At 32.0% G+C, this 17708-nt stretch overlaps 2 protein-coding genes across 2 annotated transcripts in view; both read right to left on the bottom strand.

Moving 5' to 3' along the window:
* DIP-epsilon (Dpr-interacting protein epsilon) overlaps nt 1-17708 on the bottom strand; it is a 353851-nt gene that overhangs the window by 89606 nt on the left and 246537 nt on the right. The window contains exons 4-6 of the mRNA XM_065501297.1: nt 8612-8770; nt 8418-8546; nt 8137-8287 (exon numbers count right to left, since the gene is read on the bottom strand). Coding sequence (XP_065357369.1) covers nt 8137-8287; nt 8418-8546; nt 8612-8770 — 439 coding nt within the window. The remainder of the gene's footprint in view (nt 1-8136; nt 8288-8417; nt 8547-8611; nt 8771-17708) is intronic.
* Nucleotides 314-2460, bottom strand: LOC135951607 (endothelin-converting enzyme homolog). The gene has a single exon (XM_065501290.1). The coding sequence runs from the start codon at nt 2365-2367 to the stop codon at nt 400-402; it is 1968 nt and encodes a 655-aa protein (XP_065357362.1). The 5' UTR covers nt 2368-2460; the 3' UTR covers nt 314-399.

Below are 17708 nucleotides of genomic sequence, written 5' to 3'. Positions count from 1 at the left end.
CAATTTTGGGATTTTTGAAAAGTTTTTTGGGAATTGTCGGATTCTCAATAACAAATCTAAATTCAAATTTTCACTTTTGCACTTGAGATACAGCGCCCGCTCAAGAAATATAACTCAAAAAATTTTCAAACAAATTTAGACATTTATAACTTTGATGAAAGACAAATCTGTTAATATTTTTTGGGAAAAAATATGTTTACAAACTTCACAGACGATCAAACTGAAATGTTTTAGATCAGTGCCACCAAAAGCTAACACTGCAATTCAATCACCCCCTCCCCATTCAAAAATAAAACAATTTCAAAACAACAGATTTTTCTAATGTACTACAACTTAAAAATGATCATTTATTCCTTAATTTAAACTTAACAACTACAAATGTCTGAACACTCAGCTTAGTTAATAAACAGTACACCTTTCACTCGGATTCATTGTAGTGTTGCCTGCACAACTAAATGCCTGCGCAAATCCTTCTGAATTTATGACAATCTGATGCAAACGCTGAGCATCCGTATCGTGATCAATAAATCTGACATTGCTTTTGCCACAAAAGAACTGGGCCAAATTCAAATAGAAATCTCTATTCCAAGTAGATTTTACACTAGCTGGCGTCATATTATTGAATTTTGAAATATAAATTTTATAAATAACATCTATGGCTAAAATATCCGCCATACGTTCATCTATGCTATCAGTTTCCAGCTGGGAATTCAAACACTGCAGAGAGTTATTGAAATTTTCATTTTCCAATATGTTGTTATCATCCTCTAGAGTATCGCCAAAACCATCAAAATTTAGGCCAGTTGTGTCAAAGGCATGTGTTATCTCATGGGCCAAAATAAAGCCCAACAGAGAATATTTGTAGAGATCGTGATAGCCAACATCGTAGAGTGGTCTCACGAGACTGCCAAACGGTAAAATGATCATATTTTGTTTGGCCACATAAAATGCGCCCGACGAACTGCCCAAGCGATTGTCTGCTACAATGTAATGGGTTTCGTTTTGGGCATAACTTAGAGATTTATCGAAACGATGTCTTAGCAATAGCAAATGATTTTTATAGTAATTGTGTTTATCCAAATCCGGTATGTTCTCATAAAATTCCTCTACCTTTTCAAATGTTAGATCATCTGGCAAATTGCCTATATTCAAACGTATTTTATACAATTTATCCATTAAAAATTGTATTTGTGATTCCGTTAAATTTAAACGATTGTTGTGGAAATTTGTACCCATCATGTCTATTATACTTTTGAATAATTCATAAACAGCTGGATTATAGAGATCGGCATTTTTGGCATATATGTGGTAATAGTAAAGGAAATTTACAGCCACATCCATTTTATTTCTTAGATCTTTTACACAATCCAAAGCCTTAAAATCTGCCGTACTGTCCTTAGCCAGATAGAAGAGAAATTTCATCATTAGATAATTGCACAATAAATGCTTCTTTAAACTTCCTTGATAGCCTAAATCATTTAGGTGTTGGAGGTAGTCGGGATTCCTTAGCAAAATTATGCTGTCTGCTGGCAATTGATGTCTAAATAATTCACTGAGAAACACAACTAAATTTGGATATTTCAACTGAAATTCATTATAAGTAATTTCCTTGCTTTCTTCATTGGTATCGCCATGCTTTTCCAAAATATCCAACAACTCTTTATCTGTTTGCAGCAAATCCCTAATAAATAATTGGGGTTTGTCTACTCCCAAGGCTTTTAATAAAACAAATAAAATTGAAGGGTCTGGCAAAGTACTATTACTATTATTCTCAATAAAAGCTGGTTCCATCATTATGCTAATAGCGCCATCACTATCCACCAAAATCTCTTGATTTATGAAAACATTATTTAACCCATACGACTGTAATTTACCCAAAAGTGACCATATATCAAAATCCGTGTCAGCTGGCCATAGATTTCGCTTAGACTTTTTGATTGCCTTGAACTGCAATATGGGCCAATCAAGTTGTGGTCCTGGTTTTAGTTCTTCAAAATATCGTTTTAGATTTCTATTGGTTTCTCGGCGACAGGCCTTCAAATACACTCTAGTCTTTTCTACAAATGACTGGCACTTAGCAGGCACTTGGTGATCATGCTGATATAGACTGTCAATTAGATTGAAAACAATATTATTGTATTGATGATCCATTAAACTGGTAATTTCCTGGTAGTCAGTTGAATTGTGCAGCTTAGCATAATTCCCACAGGCAAAGTCGTAAAAGTCTTCACATGGCACAACGCTATTGTTAATCGACGACAAAATAATATTTCTATGCTCAGTATTTATATCCTCCCAACAAGCTATAGTTCTATGCTGTGCCATTAGCATTGACAGTATCACCATCCAAATAGACTTTGGCAGCATTTTAATTCTTTAAATTTTTAATTTATTTGTTCGTTTTTTTATTTCTTTTTTTTTGAGAATTTGCATGTACCCTTTCACTCACTTGTTTTAGCTTGAAATTTGTATTTACGACTGTTGAATAGAATAAGAAATATTTTATGTTATAGCTTTTAAAGAGATAACGATATTTATTTAATTGAATCAATGAAAAAAAAAAAAAACTCAATACCCTACACAACATTGATTGTTTCTATTAGGTTTATGTAATACACAATACAATTAACCCTCAAACGCACAGTGGGGCATCTAAAGAAATTACAAGTTATACATACATACATATTATATAGCAAATGTACCTTCTTTTCAAAGCTTCATAACATTTTTAAAAAATTGCAAAACTAAAGAAAACTAATTTAATTTAAACTTCAATAAAATTTTTGTTTATGATTCTTTTTTACAGTTATATAGAAAATGCAAAAGTGAAAAAAAACAGTTTTTTTATTGAGAATCCCACAATTCCCAAAAAACTTTTCAGAACTTCGAAAAATTGGATTTTTTTTAGATTTTTGAGCGACAAATTCCCTTTCCGCACAAAATTGTTATTAACTTACACAGTGCAACACGAAAAAAAATAACCATGTACGGAGAACACTACGTGATAAAAGAGCAAAAAAAGAAAGAACCGTGTCTCCCAGTTTTGCCCAAAGTCATGCACTTTTTTTATGGGCCCCCAAAGATTTGGGGCCTCGTTGTCATTTTTGCAAAAAAGTTATCATTTTCTCAGGCTCATATATTGCAAACAGTTGGGAATTTTGATTTACTCTCTGAGGCAAAGTTGTAGACCTTGTCATAAAGAACAAAAATTGTGAACATATAAAATCAAAAAACGTCATATTCAAAATCAAAATTGCAAAAAACTTTAAAAAATTCGATTTTTTTACATTTTTCCCCTGTTCAGGTACATGGGTAGCATACCGTTCAAAATTCAAGGAAACAATCAACTACAAAAATGTACCTAAGATCTCAATAAACAACTCTCTAGAACATATAAACTTTCTAGGAATGATTCTTAATACCATCTTAATAACCTAAGTGTTTTGGGCCATAAACTATTAAGTTATTATAAACTAAAGCATACTTTTAGGCAGCTTTAAAACAATTTCTTTATAAATTTATTTAACGTTTTTTGCGATTTTGATCTTGAGGATGAAGTAGTTTTGAATTTATATGTTCACATATTTTGTTCCTTATGACAAAGGCTACAACTTTGACTCAGAGAGTAAATCGAAATTCCGAACTGTTTCCAAGATATGAGTCTGAGAAAATGATCACTTTTTTGCAAAAATGACACTGAGGCCCCAAATCTTTGGAGGGGCCCATAAAAAGTGCATGACTTTGGGTGACACGGGTCTTGTTTTTTTTGGTATTTTATCAAGTACTGGTGTCCGTATATGGTTAAATTTCCATGACTTAAAAAATTACACTCAGTGTTTTCTATTTAAAAGAGAGAGATTTTCTTTAAGTTTTATATTTGTAAGAATATTTCTTTAAATTTTGCATAAAAAATATTTTGTTTAGTTTCTTATTTAGTAGAAAATGCCTTAATAATTTATTAAAAGCGATTTTCTTAAATTTTAAATATAGACGAAAATTTCATAAAAGTTATTAGAAAGAAGCAATTTTACGAATTTTTATACCCTTCACCTTTGTGAGAAGGGTATACATTTTTCATTTGCGACCATATTAGGTATATATGTATATTCTGGATCCTTATAGATAGCGGAGCCGATTAAGCCATGTCCGTCTGTCTGTCTGTCTGTTGAAATCAATTTTCTGAAGACCTTAGATATCTTCGGGATCCAAATCTTTAATAATTCTGTCAGATATGCTTTCGAGATGTTTGCTATTTAAAATCAGCAAAATCAGTCCACAAATGGCTGAGATATGAGGAAAAAACCAGGACAATCTCGATTTTTGACCCATTTTGTTACATATATCTTCATTACTAAGTCATTAATTTTTTTAAAAATATGGATATCTAATGATAGAATGATATAAGACCATAGTAAGTAAGTTGGACCTACAATGGGTCAAAATCGGAAAAAATATTTTTTATCCTGATTTTTTTTTTCATCAAAAATTTTTTTTTGTCATAAATTCTTTATCCAAAAAAATTAATTTAAAAAAAAATTTTGGAAAAACTTTTTTTAAAAAAAATAAAAAACAATTTGGAAAAAAAAATTTTTTTTAAAAAATTGTAAAACATTAAAAAAAAAATGTTGAAAAAACTTTTTTTAAAAACAATTTGGAAAAAAAATTGTAAAACATTAAAAGAAAAATTTTGATTTTCTTTAAATAAAAATATTTAAAAAAAAAATATTTTTAAGTATAATTTGGTGAAGGGTATATAAGATTCGGAACAGCCGAATATAGCTCTCTTACTTGTTTTATTTAGAATTAATTTTCAATACAATTCCTATTTACAAGAAAATTTCCTTTAAATTTTTTATTTAAAAAAAAATTTCATTTAAATCTGTATCTAGAGGAGATTTTCGTTAAATTTTTAATTTAGAACAATATTTCGTTTGGTTGAAAGACAAGAAAATATCTTTTAAGTTTCCATTTAAAGTAGATTTTAAAAGAGATTTTCGTTAAATTTGCTATATAGAACAATATTTTGCTTAGTTTTTTTCTACAATATAAAAAACACAATTTAATGAAATTTGCATCAAATGCATAGATTTCTACCCATAATATTTTATGGCGATTGCCCCTTAGTAGGTCATAACTCCCATAAAAGGTCCACAACCGAAAAATACATTAACGCGCATAAATATCGATATTAATAAAAAAATTTAATACAATTTTGTTTCAAGTATAAATAAATCTTACTAATGGATTTTGTTTCTATCGATCCATAAGTTTTGCTATTTTGAAAATCGTATATGTTTACAAATTTAATGCTACGTTTAAGGTTTAATACTTGTTTAAACTGGAATTGTCTTTTAATTAATCTCAATTAATTTGTTTTTTCTTTTTTTATTGAGTAAAATTCTTCTCTCATTTATTTGTATGTATAGGCAATAATTATCTCCCAATTATATATTTTTATGCCTGGCTTGCCTAGTAGTTTTATTTGCTGACCCCCAACGGAATTAAAAATATCCCCAAAATTGGTGAGAAACCGAGCAAAATAAAAAATAAAATAATTCAATAAAACTGAATATCTCTTTAACTAATAGAGATAACCTCTACATGTAAACACATTTTTTGTAGATCTTCTCAAGGACTATTTATACTAGGGTTCCTACGTGGGAAAAATTTCGGTATTTTTGGGGAAATGATTGTCGGGAATCTTCGGGAATTTCTTCATAAGTTTTGTTGCCAAATTTGTTGCTAAATGTTTTATAGATTTAACATAGTAGAAATTCTTAAGTTTTTTAATTAAACAAAGAATTTATTGATTTTATACTGATTTAAATTACGATTCCCGGGAATGAAACGATTTTTTAATTTCCTCCCGGGAAAGGAAAAAGTCCGGGAAATTAGGAACCCTAATTTATACATAAAATTTAAGCTCATTTGGGTCAGTAATGGATTTTTTTAAAAAAATTTGAGACCCGTGGTGACCAAGGTGAGGGGGCTGAAAAAACGTTAGTAGTAAAAACAAGTAAGAGTGCTATATATACCCTTCACCAAATTATACTTCAAAATTTTAAATATTTTTAGGTAAACAAAATTTAATTTTATTTCCAGTTTTTTTAATTTTTTGGAAAACAATTTTTTTCGATTGTTATTTTAATTTTTTTTTTTTTGGAAATTTAAAATTTTTTTTTTTAAATTTTAAAAAATTTTGTTTTGTATTTTTAATTTTTTTTGTGAAAAAAAATTCGGGTTAAACATTTTTTTTTCCCGATTTTGACCCATTGTAGGTCCATCTTACTATGGTCTTATATACGTCGTCTTTTGAAATATCTATCATTAGATATCCATATTGTCTATATTAATGTCTTAGTAATCCAGATATAGGTCAAAAATAGGTAAAAAATCGAGGTTGTCTTGGTTTTTTCTTCATATCTCAGCCATTTGTGGACCGATTTTGCTGATTTTAAATAGCACAATTCTCGAAAGCATGTCTGACAGAATTATTGAAGATTTGGATCCCGAATTAAACCTAAATATCTCTTGAGCTAAAACAGATAACCTTCACCAAATTTACAAATTTTTTTTTTTTTTTTGTGAATTTTTAAATTTTTTTCCAATTTTTTTCTTTAATATTTTTTAAAATTTTTTTTAATTTATTAGTGAAAAATTAAAAAATTTTAATTTTGTTTGAAATTTTTTTTTAAAAATATTAAAAAAAAATTTTTAAAAACAAAATAAAATTTTTTTAATTTTTCACTTATAAATTTTAAGAACATTTTTTAAAAAATTAGAACAATAATTAAAAAAACAATATAATAAAAAAAATTAAAAAACTAATAAAAATAAATTTCGAATATTTCTTTAAATTTATTATTGAAAAATTAAAAAAAAAAAAATTTTCATTCAAAATTGTTTTTTTTTAATACTTTCCAATTTTTTTTTTAATATTTTTGAAAATTTGTATGTTAAAAAAAATATTTTTTTGGTAAAAAAAAAATTCGGGTAAAAAAAATATTTTTCCCGATTTTCACCCATTGTAGGTCCAAATTACTATAGCCTTATATACATCGCAATGGACTTTATCATTAGGTACCCATATTGTCTATATTAATGACTTAGTAATCCAGATATAGATCAAAAATAGGCTAAAAATCGAGGTTGTCCCGGTTTTTTCCTTATATCTCAGCCATTCGTCCGACGATTTTCTCGATTTCAAATAGTAACCGAGCCAGAAGAATTTCCGATATATTGACGAATCAATAATTTTTGTAAGTTATTTGGGGGCTACGGAAAATTGATTTCAAAATACATACGGACATGGCTATATCGACTTCGCTCTTTATAACGATCCAGAATATACTATATACTTCGTGAGGGCGCAAAGGATATGTAGAAATTACAAACAGAATGCCACTCATGGCGAAGGATATAATAACTCAGACCAGCAGAACTATAAGTTTATTCTACAAAAATAATCTACTATACATTCTCTTTCAGAATAATAGGGTCGCCATTTTGTTCCAATCAAAAAGTCTTAATTTGTTGGACAGTATAATTAGTGATAGCTACCATATAATCCGAAAATCACTTTAAGTAGCATAAAAATGTTGTTATCCACATAAAATTCCAGAGAAATAAGTTTAAATAGACATAAATCACACGACCTAATTTCAGGGAGATCAGCCCATATAAGATCCAATTCAAAAATAAATTATTGGAATTTTAAAAGAATTTTTTCATTTATTCAGTGTCTCTAGACAGTCCATACTTTGTTTTTTGTTTAATATGAACTAACAATGTATATAAAAACCAAACTAAAACGAATTTCGAAAGTCTGAACTTTAAATCTGATATGGTCATCTCAAATTATAAAATTCAGAAGAGTAAAGGTTTGATCGAAATTTTTCGTTTTGTCCCAATATAATTTTTTTCTTCCCAAAAGCTTATATAAAATCCCCAACTTTGGCCACAAATCTCCAAATCGATAAGCTTGGCTTAGGCAATGAGAATTATTTCATAGAAAATAGTAGCTGCAAACAATTTTTTTATTTTTTTGCAAACTAAGTTAAATCTTAGAATTAGAAATGGAAAAAAAGGTTTATTGTTTGGTTTTACTAAATATTTTGATGATTAATAATTACTCACTTGTATTTCACTGAATCTGTTATCATTTGTTCATTCTCTCTAGTCCAGTAGTTAAGTGACGTTGGATTGGCTTCAATAAAACACTCTAAGGTTACATTGAAATACATGGGTATGCCCACCAACTGATGGGGTATTGATACCATGGGAGAAACTGTAAACATAAAAACAAATATAAAAAAAATGAAAAATTTTAATCAATTAATTAAATAAGAGAGAAATTATTTAAATAATAGACACTGGGCTATATGTATTTTTAAAAATCTTTAATTGTGATTACTTACAGTCCACACTGACTTTTATACGTTTTGAGACACTGGGTGGCACACCATTGGTGGCTATGCACAAATAGGCGCCCATATGTAAACGTGAAATACGTTCCAATTCCAAAGTATCACCTTCCACTTCGGGCACTTTAAAGAAAAATTTTAAAATTTTGATTAAAATTAAAACCATATTGTTCCTTTCACAAACTCACCATCCAATGACTTATTTACAACAATTCTTAGGCCATCATCTCTTTTCCAACGTATCGAGGGCTCCGGACTTCCTTTCGCTTTACATCTTAATGTAACATTGTCTCCCTCTCGTACAATGACATCGCTGGAGGTCAACGAATCATCAATATTTGGCGGAACTGTAATGATAATAAAGAATTTTTTGTATTAATTTTATATTAAACATTTTTTTAAACTCTTCAAATATTGGATTTAAAAACATTAATAAATAACATATGATGATAATAAAATACTTTTTACACAGAAAAAATTATTACTATTTTGTTCCCCCTGTTCAGGTCCATAGCTAGCAAACCGTTCAAAATTCAAGAAAACAATCAATTACAAAAATGTACCCAAGATCTCAATAAACAACTTTCTAGAACATATGAACTTCCCAGGAATAATTCTTAACACCGTTTAGGCAGGTCATACCCATTCGGCTGTGCCGAATCTTATATACCCTTCACCAAATTATACTTCAAAATACAAATTTTAAATATTTTTAGGTAAACTAAATTTTTTTTTACAAAGTTGTTATACCCTACACTACCATAGTGGGGAGGGTATTATGCGTTTGTGCAGATGTTTGTAACGCCCAAAAATATTAGTCTAACACCCACCCTAAAGTATACCGATCGACTTAGAATCACTTTCTAAATCGATTAAACGATGTCCGTCCGTCCGTCCGTCCGTCTGGTTGGCTGGCTGTCCATGTAAACTTTGTGCGCAGAGTACAGGTCGCAATTTTGAAGATATTTCAATCAAATTTGGTACATATTACTTTTTTGGCCCAAGGACCAAGCCTATTGAAACTGGCTGAAATCGGTCCATTATTTCACCTAGCCCCCATACAAATGTCCCCTCGAAATTGGACTTTATCGGTCATAAATGTTTAATTTATCTATGTATCTACACAAATTTCGCTCCAAATAAGTTTTATATATACAAAATTCATGTCACCAAATTTTGTTACGATCGGTCCATAATTAGTCATAGCTCCCATATAGACCCGCTTCCGAAAATCACTTTAACGTGCATAAATCGCTTAAAAATGTTGGTAAACACACAAAATTCAACACAGTTAACTTTAATATAGACATAAATCACACGACCTAATTTTATGGTGATCGGTCCATAATTGGTCATAGCTCCCATATAAGGCCCACTTCAGAAAATCATTCAAAAATATAAATTATTGAAATTTTAAAAGAAAAATATTTTTACTCATTTACTTGGTGTAGGGTATTATATGGTCGGGCTTGACCGACCATACTTTCTTACTTGTTTTTTTTTATTTTTTGGAAATTTTTTTTTTCGAATTGTTATTTAATTTTTTTTTTGGAAATTTTAAATTTTTTTTTCCGATTTTGACACTTTGTAGGTCTTTGAAATATCTACCATTAGATATCCATATTGTCTTACTAATCCAGATATAGGTAAAAATTCTAGGTTGTCCAGGTTTTTTCCTCATATCTCAGCCATTTGTGGACGGATTTTGGTGATTTTTAATAGGAAACTTCTCGGAAGCATGTCTGACAGAATTATTAAAGATTTGGATCCCGAAGATATCTGGGGTCTTCAGAAAATTGATTTCAACAGACAGACAGACGGACATGGCTTAATCGACTCCGCTATCTATAAGAATCCAGAATATATCGAGCCCTTAGCGCCAAATTATCGTAAGCGACAAAACACAAATTTTACAGGAGAAGGTTTTATTTGATTATTTTGAAATTTGTACATAAAAATAAAAATGTTATGATGCGATATAATATAATTTCGTTCAAGCTATTTGTCTATTTTTCAAAAATATTGATAACTTTTGACAATTAAAAATTCATGGAATACTTTATAGAAAAATATGACAAAAAATGTTTTTTATTGAATTTTTGCATAGATAAAAATTTTTCGAACTGAAATTAAATTTTTACTTATAAATAGTTTTTAATGAAATTTCACAGTTATGTAGATTTTTCTATTTGCAATGGAAAAATAAAAACCAAATTTGAAATTTATTATCAGCAATCCCGCAATTCCCCAAAAAGTGTTGAAAAATTCCAATAATGGTAATTTTTAGTTTTTTTGGCTATAATATCCATGATCCAGCATCGGGGTTATCGGGACCCTTTACAAAATAACTAGAAACATATTGAGCCATCTATAATCCGTTACTATATTTTGATATCGGATACGCGATTTGAGAATTTTTGCCCTAAAGTTTTATTTTACATAAAAAATGGGTATTTTTTGAAAGGACCTGGTCCCTCGGTAACAACAATTTTGAAATTGGTTTTCCTTTAAGATATTTTATGAAAACTTAGCTTTCAGAAAGTAGAAATTCCTTATACATTTTCTTAGAAATTTTTTGCGATAACTTAAAAAGCAAAAAAGTATTTTTTTCCCAAAAAATTTGCGAAAAATCGCTTTTTAAAAATTTCTTAAATTCAAATGCATATAACTTTGGACTTAGTCATTATTTTTAAACAATTCTTTTTCCATTTGACACATACATGTGTTGTTAGTCGGATACGTTGTTATCAAAAAACAGGAGTAGGGTGGGTAAAAATGTTGAAAATTAAATTTTCAAGTGCGAATATCTCCTAAGCTATAATAGATAATTGATAGCTGCGAGGAGATTTTTTGTAGATTCTACATGTATAATGTTTTTGAAATCGGAACTCAAACCAAGAAATAATATCATTTAAAAATGTAACATACCAGAAGTGTCCTACTTTGAGGGCCCTTGGTCGCGCCACTGGTGGGCCCATGAGGTCCTCGTTCAAAACTTAAACTCGACAGCACTTCGTCTTTGCGCATGTGAAATTTCATTCAAATCAATCTAACCATTTAGAAGTTACAGATTTATTTCCCTCTTTTTTTTATATACCACTGTGTGTCTCTTACGATAAAATTTTTATACTGCAAAATATACACATTGACTTACGATAAAATCTTACCCCCTATATTTTTGATGTTATGAACAATTTTGATATTCTGAGAACGCTAAAATATCAGTCGGTCCATAAAATTTTAATTTCGGCAATAAAACAAAAATTTTAAAAATGTCGCTTACGATAATTTGGCGCTAAGGGATCGATATATATTTCATACATATATATCCTTCTCACGAAGGTAAAGAGTAAAAAACCTAAAGAAATTAAGTGTTTTGGGCCATAAACTATTAAATTATTATAAACTAAGGCATACTTTTAGGCAGCTTAAACAAATTTCTTTCTAAATTTATTTAAAGTTTTTTGCGATTTTGATCTTGAAGATGAAGTTTTTTTGATTTTATATGTGCACTATTTTTGTTCTTTATGACAAGGGCTACAACTTTGCCTCAGAGAATATATCAAAATTCCGAACTATTTGCAAGATATGAGCCTGAGAAAATGATCACTTTTTTGCAAAAATGACACCGAGGCCCCAAAAATTTGGGGGTCCATAAAAAAAAGTGCATGCCTTTGGAAAAACTGGGAAACACGGGTCTTTTTTTTGGTCTTTTATCACGTGGTGTTGTCCGTATATGGTTATATATGCATGACTCAAAAAATTACACACTGTGTTATTCACCATCACAAAAGAGATGGGGGTATATTGATTTTGTCACTCCGTTTGTAAGGCATCAAAATATTTATCGCAGAACCACATTAGTGTATATATTCCGGATCCTCATAAGATTCTAAGACGTTGTAACTATATCCGTCCATGTGTGTGTTGAAAACACGATAGGGCTGAAACGGAAGGAGCTAGCTGGTTGAAATTTTACACAAATACTCTCTGTTGTTAAGGTTGGTTTGGTATGGAAAATGGGCTATATCTATCCATGATTACAACTTTGAACCTCCATAAAATATAAAACAAGTTTTTGAAAATATGAAAAGGGAAAGATCCTATACCTGTTCGAACATTTTTGTTTCCTCTCTATATTGCTAACATTTAAACATTTTGCCTTATTATCAATTTAATCTTAATATCATGACAGTTTAATTTTTTTTACTACATTTATTTACTTTTTTCATATAAAAATAATTTTAGCTATTTATTTTTCCGACTTTAGGTTTTGTTGGTGCCATATGTTATTGATCTCACCACGCAGACAAAAACAAATAAAAGAATACATGTGTGCCATTGTCGGGTAGTTCTTTTTGCGGCAATGTAACACTTTTTGCCAAATCTTAACACAAATTACCGACAACCACAAAGTCATGTAAGTAACACCCTAAAATATATGACTGCGATATTATCCCTGACTGACAATATACCTTCAATATATAGCTAAGGGGTAGTTAATTGTGTTGTTAAGACTGGCGAAATGATTCTATCAATCGTAGTCAATTGCTTACTCCCATAACAGTTTCCTGATAAAGTAGCTATTCTCATAAGAAAAAATATGTTACCAAAGGAGGCAACACTTTCAAACTACAGGGCACTCTCTAATATCTACCAATGTATGTATTTCTGTGTAATAGGGTGGCTCTTATTTTCCACCATTTTTTATTGGACAAATTGAAGTCTCTCGTCTCTATGAAAAATTCTCAATGCGAACAAAAATTTATGACAAACTATTTTTTTTTTGGTGAAAAAAAAATCGGCTTAAAAAATATTTTTCCCGATTTGGACCCATTTTGGCCTTATATACATCGTTTTGGATGGACTTTGAAATATCTATCATTAGATATCCATATTGTTTATATTTATGACTCAGTCCAGACTTAATCCAGATATAGATAACAAATAGGCCTAAAATCGAGGTTGTCCCGGTTTTCTTTCCTTATATCTCTGCGATTTGTGGACCGATTTTCTGGATTACAAATTGGAAACGAGCCAGGAGAATTCCCGATATATCAAATGAACTTCAAAAACAATAACAAGAAAAACTGTTCAAAAAGTGCTGCCTTTCTAACCGTTTGATAAAATTGGTTGTAAAACATGTAGCATATTTTCGGGGTTTTAGGGCAACATTATTTGAAAAGAACACGTTATACGCTTATAAAACTAAATTTTTTCCAGAAAACAACACAAATAAGGGTAAAAGGCAGAAGAAAGGCATCATTAATGCCAGTCTGTTGGAAACATGATAGGTCCCAAGCAAAAGGAGCTAGCTGGCTTGAATCTTCCTCAAATACTCTCTGTTGATAAGGTTTGTTTGGGCAATGTCCGTCCATGATTTCACGCAGACCTCATACAAATATCCACTCCAATATACTGTTTGACCAGCCATAATTATTATGATTATGCGGCAATGATAAAATTTTGCACAAATTAGTTCTAAGTACTCTGAAATTATATTGTAAAATATGGTGAAAATCAGGCATCACTTGTCCCTAGTTCCCACCACAAAATGTCTTGATCACTCATTATATATGAAACTTAATCTTTCATTTAACTTAAGGATCAGTTTATAATTGACACTACACAACTAAAAAAACCAGCCGAACAAAGGAAGAGAAAGCAGAGTAGCAGAACCCGGAATTCTTTAGCTTATCTAGCTAAGATGTGGGAGATATCCGGCTTCATTTGCCTCAAAAGAGAAGAATCTTCTCAAAAAGCATCAACAGGAAATCGCTAAATTTGAAAGAATTTACGATCATGGAACTGCAGTTTCTGGGGAGTGTCATGCAGATGCTGACGACGACTCGGTAGCCGAACAAAGGAAGAGAAAGCTAGTAGCAGAACCCGGAAATCTCTAGCTTATCTGGCTAAGATGTGGGAGATATCCGGCTTTATTTACCTCAAAGGAGAAGAATCTTCTCAAAAAGCATCGACAGTTTCTGGAGAGTGTCATGCAGATGCTGACGACGACTCGGCGAGTACTCGTAAGGCTGTAGAGTCAACGACATCATCAGCATGTCGCTCAGGTGCAAATAAGAACGGTGGGGCTCTAAATTCTGAATCGCTCAGGATTTCGGCAAGATCTGTGGATGGTAATAGAAAATCATCATCATCCTCACAGGTACCAAGGGTGAGGAGTGCAGGGAAACTTAGCTCCCTTAAGGTACTCCTTCAAGGAAATAAAGCAGTCAGTGTTCAGCATTCCACGACAAAGTTACTGAAGATCCCGGCATCAGTGGTTCTATTTTATACGATGTAGGTCTAATTGGTCAGGCTAGTATTCCTACGGGGATTTCGGACCATAGTGTAACGACTTTAGACTTTTGTATTTCACCTACAATTGTGTTTCCAAGTAGAGACGAGTGGGTTGGATCGGAACAGCTTATGGGTCTAAAGTAGAATCTGGCACGGGAGCCGGAGTATATGTTGTAAATGAGGACATACAAATATCATACAGACTCCCAGAAGAATGCAGTGTGTTCCATTCAGATATATTAGCGATCTGGAAAGTCATGGATTTGATAAGGGAACAAGTCACAGAGGGGTCTATAGTGACAGTTTATGTTGGTACACTCGAGCATAATGTAAAACTGTAAGACGACTCCAGAAGTGTTATTGGAACTATACACAATCAGATTGTGTTGGGTACATTGTTGGTCTTTGGAAGATTCCGGAACTCTACGAAGCAATTCAGGTGTAGTAGGCCAGATTTCAGGGTGTCCAGAAAAGTTGGATGCAAAGACAACAAGAATAATTATTGGGTTGGATAGTAAAAGTCTGCGGTCTTTAATAGGATTGATGCCGGGCACTGTTCAATTGAAGCCTTCATTGGTAAATGGGATATGGGCGCACAGGACTTCTGTAGGTTGTGCGAGGATATTGAGGATCTAGAAACAGTGGAACATATTCAGTGTCACTGTCCCAGATACAGGATCTCAGGCAAAAATGGCTAGGAGAAAGATTCCATGATGATTTGAGGGATATAGCTGGATTTGATCTAGGAAATCTATTAGGCTTTATCGGGGTAATAGGCTAGCAATTTTTAGGTAACGCGACTTTTATCATGGATAGCTAGTGTTTAATGAAACTAACCACTAACAGCTCACCTCAGCGTCATTTATGTTAGTTGCCTAGTCCGCATACAAGTGGGAACTAAATTGAAGATGAAAGGTTAATTGGAAAGGATGTGGTAGGAGTACAGGGTAAGGAAGTGGCTTTAAAGTGCCTCTGCTGAACTTTAAAAGGCTCTAGAAGCGTTATTGGAACAATACACAACCAGATTGTGGCAACATAGCAAATGAACTGGCCAGACAGGGTTTGGATCTGGAATATATTAGAAGGGACTTGGAGTTTAAACCTCATTTATGGCAATATTATATGTAGAAATTCGAAGGATTCCGGAACTATACAGGCAGGGTGCTCAGGGCTATTTGGCCAATATTGGATGCAATTGGGTTGGATAGGAAAAGTCTCCGGTCTTTAATAGGATTGATAGCCGGGCACTGCTCAATTGAAGCCTTTATTGGTAAATGGGATATGGGCTCGCAGGACTTCTGTGGATTGTGCGAGGATATTAAGGAACTAGAAACAGTGGAACATAGTCAGTGTCACTGTCCCAGATACAGGGTCTCAGGCAAAAATGGCTAGGAGAAAGATTGCATGATGAATTGAGGGATATATCTGGATATGATCTAGGAAATCTATTAGGCTTTATCGGGGGAATAGGCTAGCTATTTTTAGGTAACGCGACTCTGTATTTTCCAGTCTGTACTTTTATCATGGTTAGCTAGTGTTTAATGAAACTAACCGCTATTAGCTCCCCTCAGCGTCAGGGCAAAACCCTATTGTATGTTAGTTGCCTAGTCTACATACAAGTGGGAACAAAATTGAAGATGAAAGGTTAATTGGAAAGGATGTGCTAGGAGTACAGGGTAAGGAAGTGGCTTTGAAGTGCATCTGCTGAACTGTAAAAGGCTCTAGAAGCGTTATTGGAACAATACACAATCAGATTGTATAACATACTGGGAAATGACATAGCAAATTAACTGGATAGACATGGTTCGGATCTGGAATATATTACAAGGGACTGGCAGGTTAAACCTCCTATATGGCACTATTATAGGTCGATCTTCGAAAGATCGACCTATATTTCTGTAGTAGTAGGAGAGATTGCAGGATGACCAGAGCTATTTGGCCAAACCTGGATACAAAGGCAACCAGAATACTAATTGGATTGGATACAAAAAGTCTCCGGTCTTTAATGGGATTAATAGCCGGCCACTGCTTAATTGGAGCCTTTATTGGTAAATGGGATATGAACTCACAGGACTTCTGTAGGTTGTGCGAGGAAATTGATTTAAACAGTGGAACGTATTCAGTGTAACTGTCATAGACTCCAGCTTCTCAGCCAAAAATGGCAAGCGGAAAGATTCCATGATGAATTAAGGGATATAGCTAGATACGAAATTAGGCTTTATCAACGGAATAGGCTGGCTATTTTTAGTTAACGCGATTCTGTGAATCCCAGTCTATACTTTTATCCTGTACATTTAATTTTTTCTTATTTTTCACTGAGAACTGGGTTTTTCACTTTATTTATCCTTATGTCACCTGACTTCTTTCTTTTTCTCTACACTTGCATATCTTCCTTTCACATCAAGTTCATACCGAGTTATAAAGGGTGTCACGTTGGATTATATGGGTCTTCGAGTGGATGTGTACTTCCACACCCCTTAAAATTTACCTATCTAATTACTTGTTTGATTTACAATGCCTCCAATGATAACGTTTAAAGGTGGCACATTTTTTGGATGAAAGTTGCAATATTTTTCCAAAAAAAATTATATTGAAAACAAAAGTACAATATAAGAGCCACCCTAATATGTATGTGCAAAACTCGTATTCGTTTAGTCGTTGTACGTGTAATATTAAAAATGCTCATAAAACGTGATATTATGCCGCTTAAACAGCGAGGAAAAAATATATTTAATATAAGCTACATACGTAGTAAATTCCAGTAAAATAATACTTCCTAGTAAACCCAGCAAATTTTAGGAGAATAAGCAAAAACTAGCGTCATAAAATTCATGTTACACTATCAGAATTGTGCATCTCAGAGAGAGGTATTCAGGAAGTGGATCATGAGATTATTCAGAGAATTGTCTCAAATGTAAAGTAGCTGTAGAACTTGAACTCAGATATGGAAATGAGATAGAATAAGAAAGCATCAAGGTGGCATTC

This window comes from Calliphora vicina, chromosome 2 (genome assembly GCF_958450345.1).
Source record: "Calliphora vicina chromosome 2, idCalVici1.1, whole genome shotgun sequence".
Lineage (NCBI taxonomy): Eukaryota > Metazoa > Arthropoda > Insecta > Diptera > Calliphoridae > Calliphora > Calliphora vicina.
This window is presented reverse-complemented; position numbering and strand designations above follow the sequence as displayed.

What these genes read in the sequence shown, in the direction of transcription:
- LOC135951607 (XM_065501290.1), bottom strand. Translation starts at nt 2,367, where the DNA reads ATGCTGCCAAAGTCTATTTGGATGGTGATACTGTCAATGCTAATGGCA.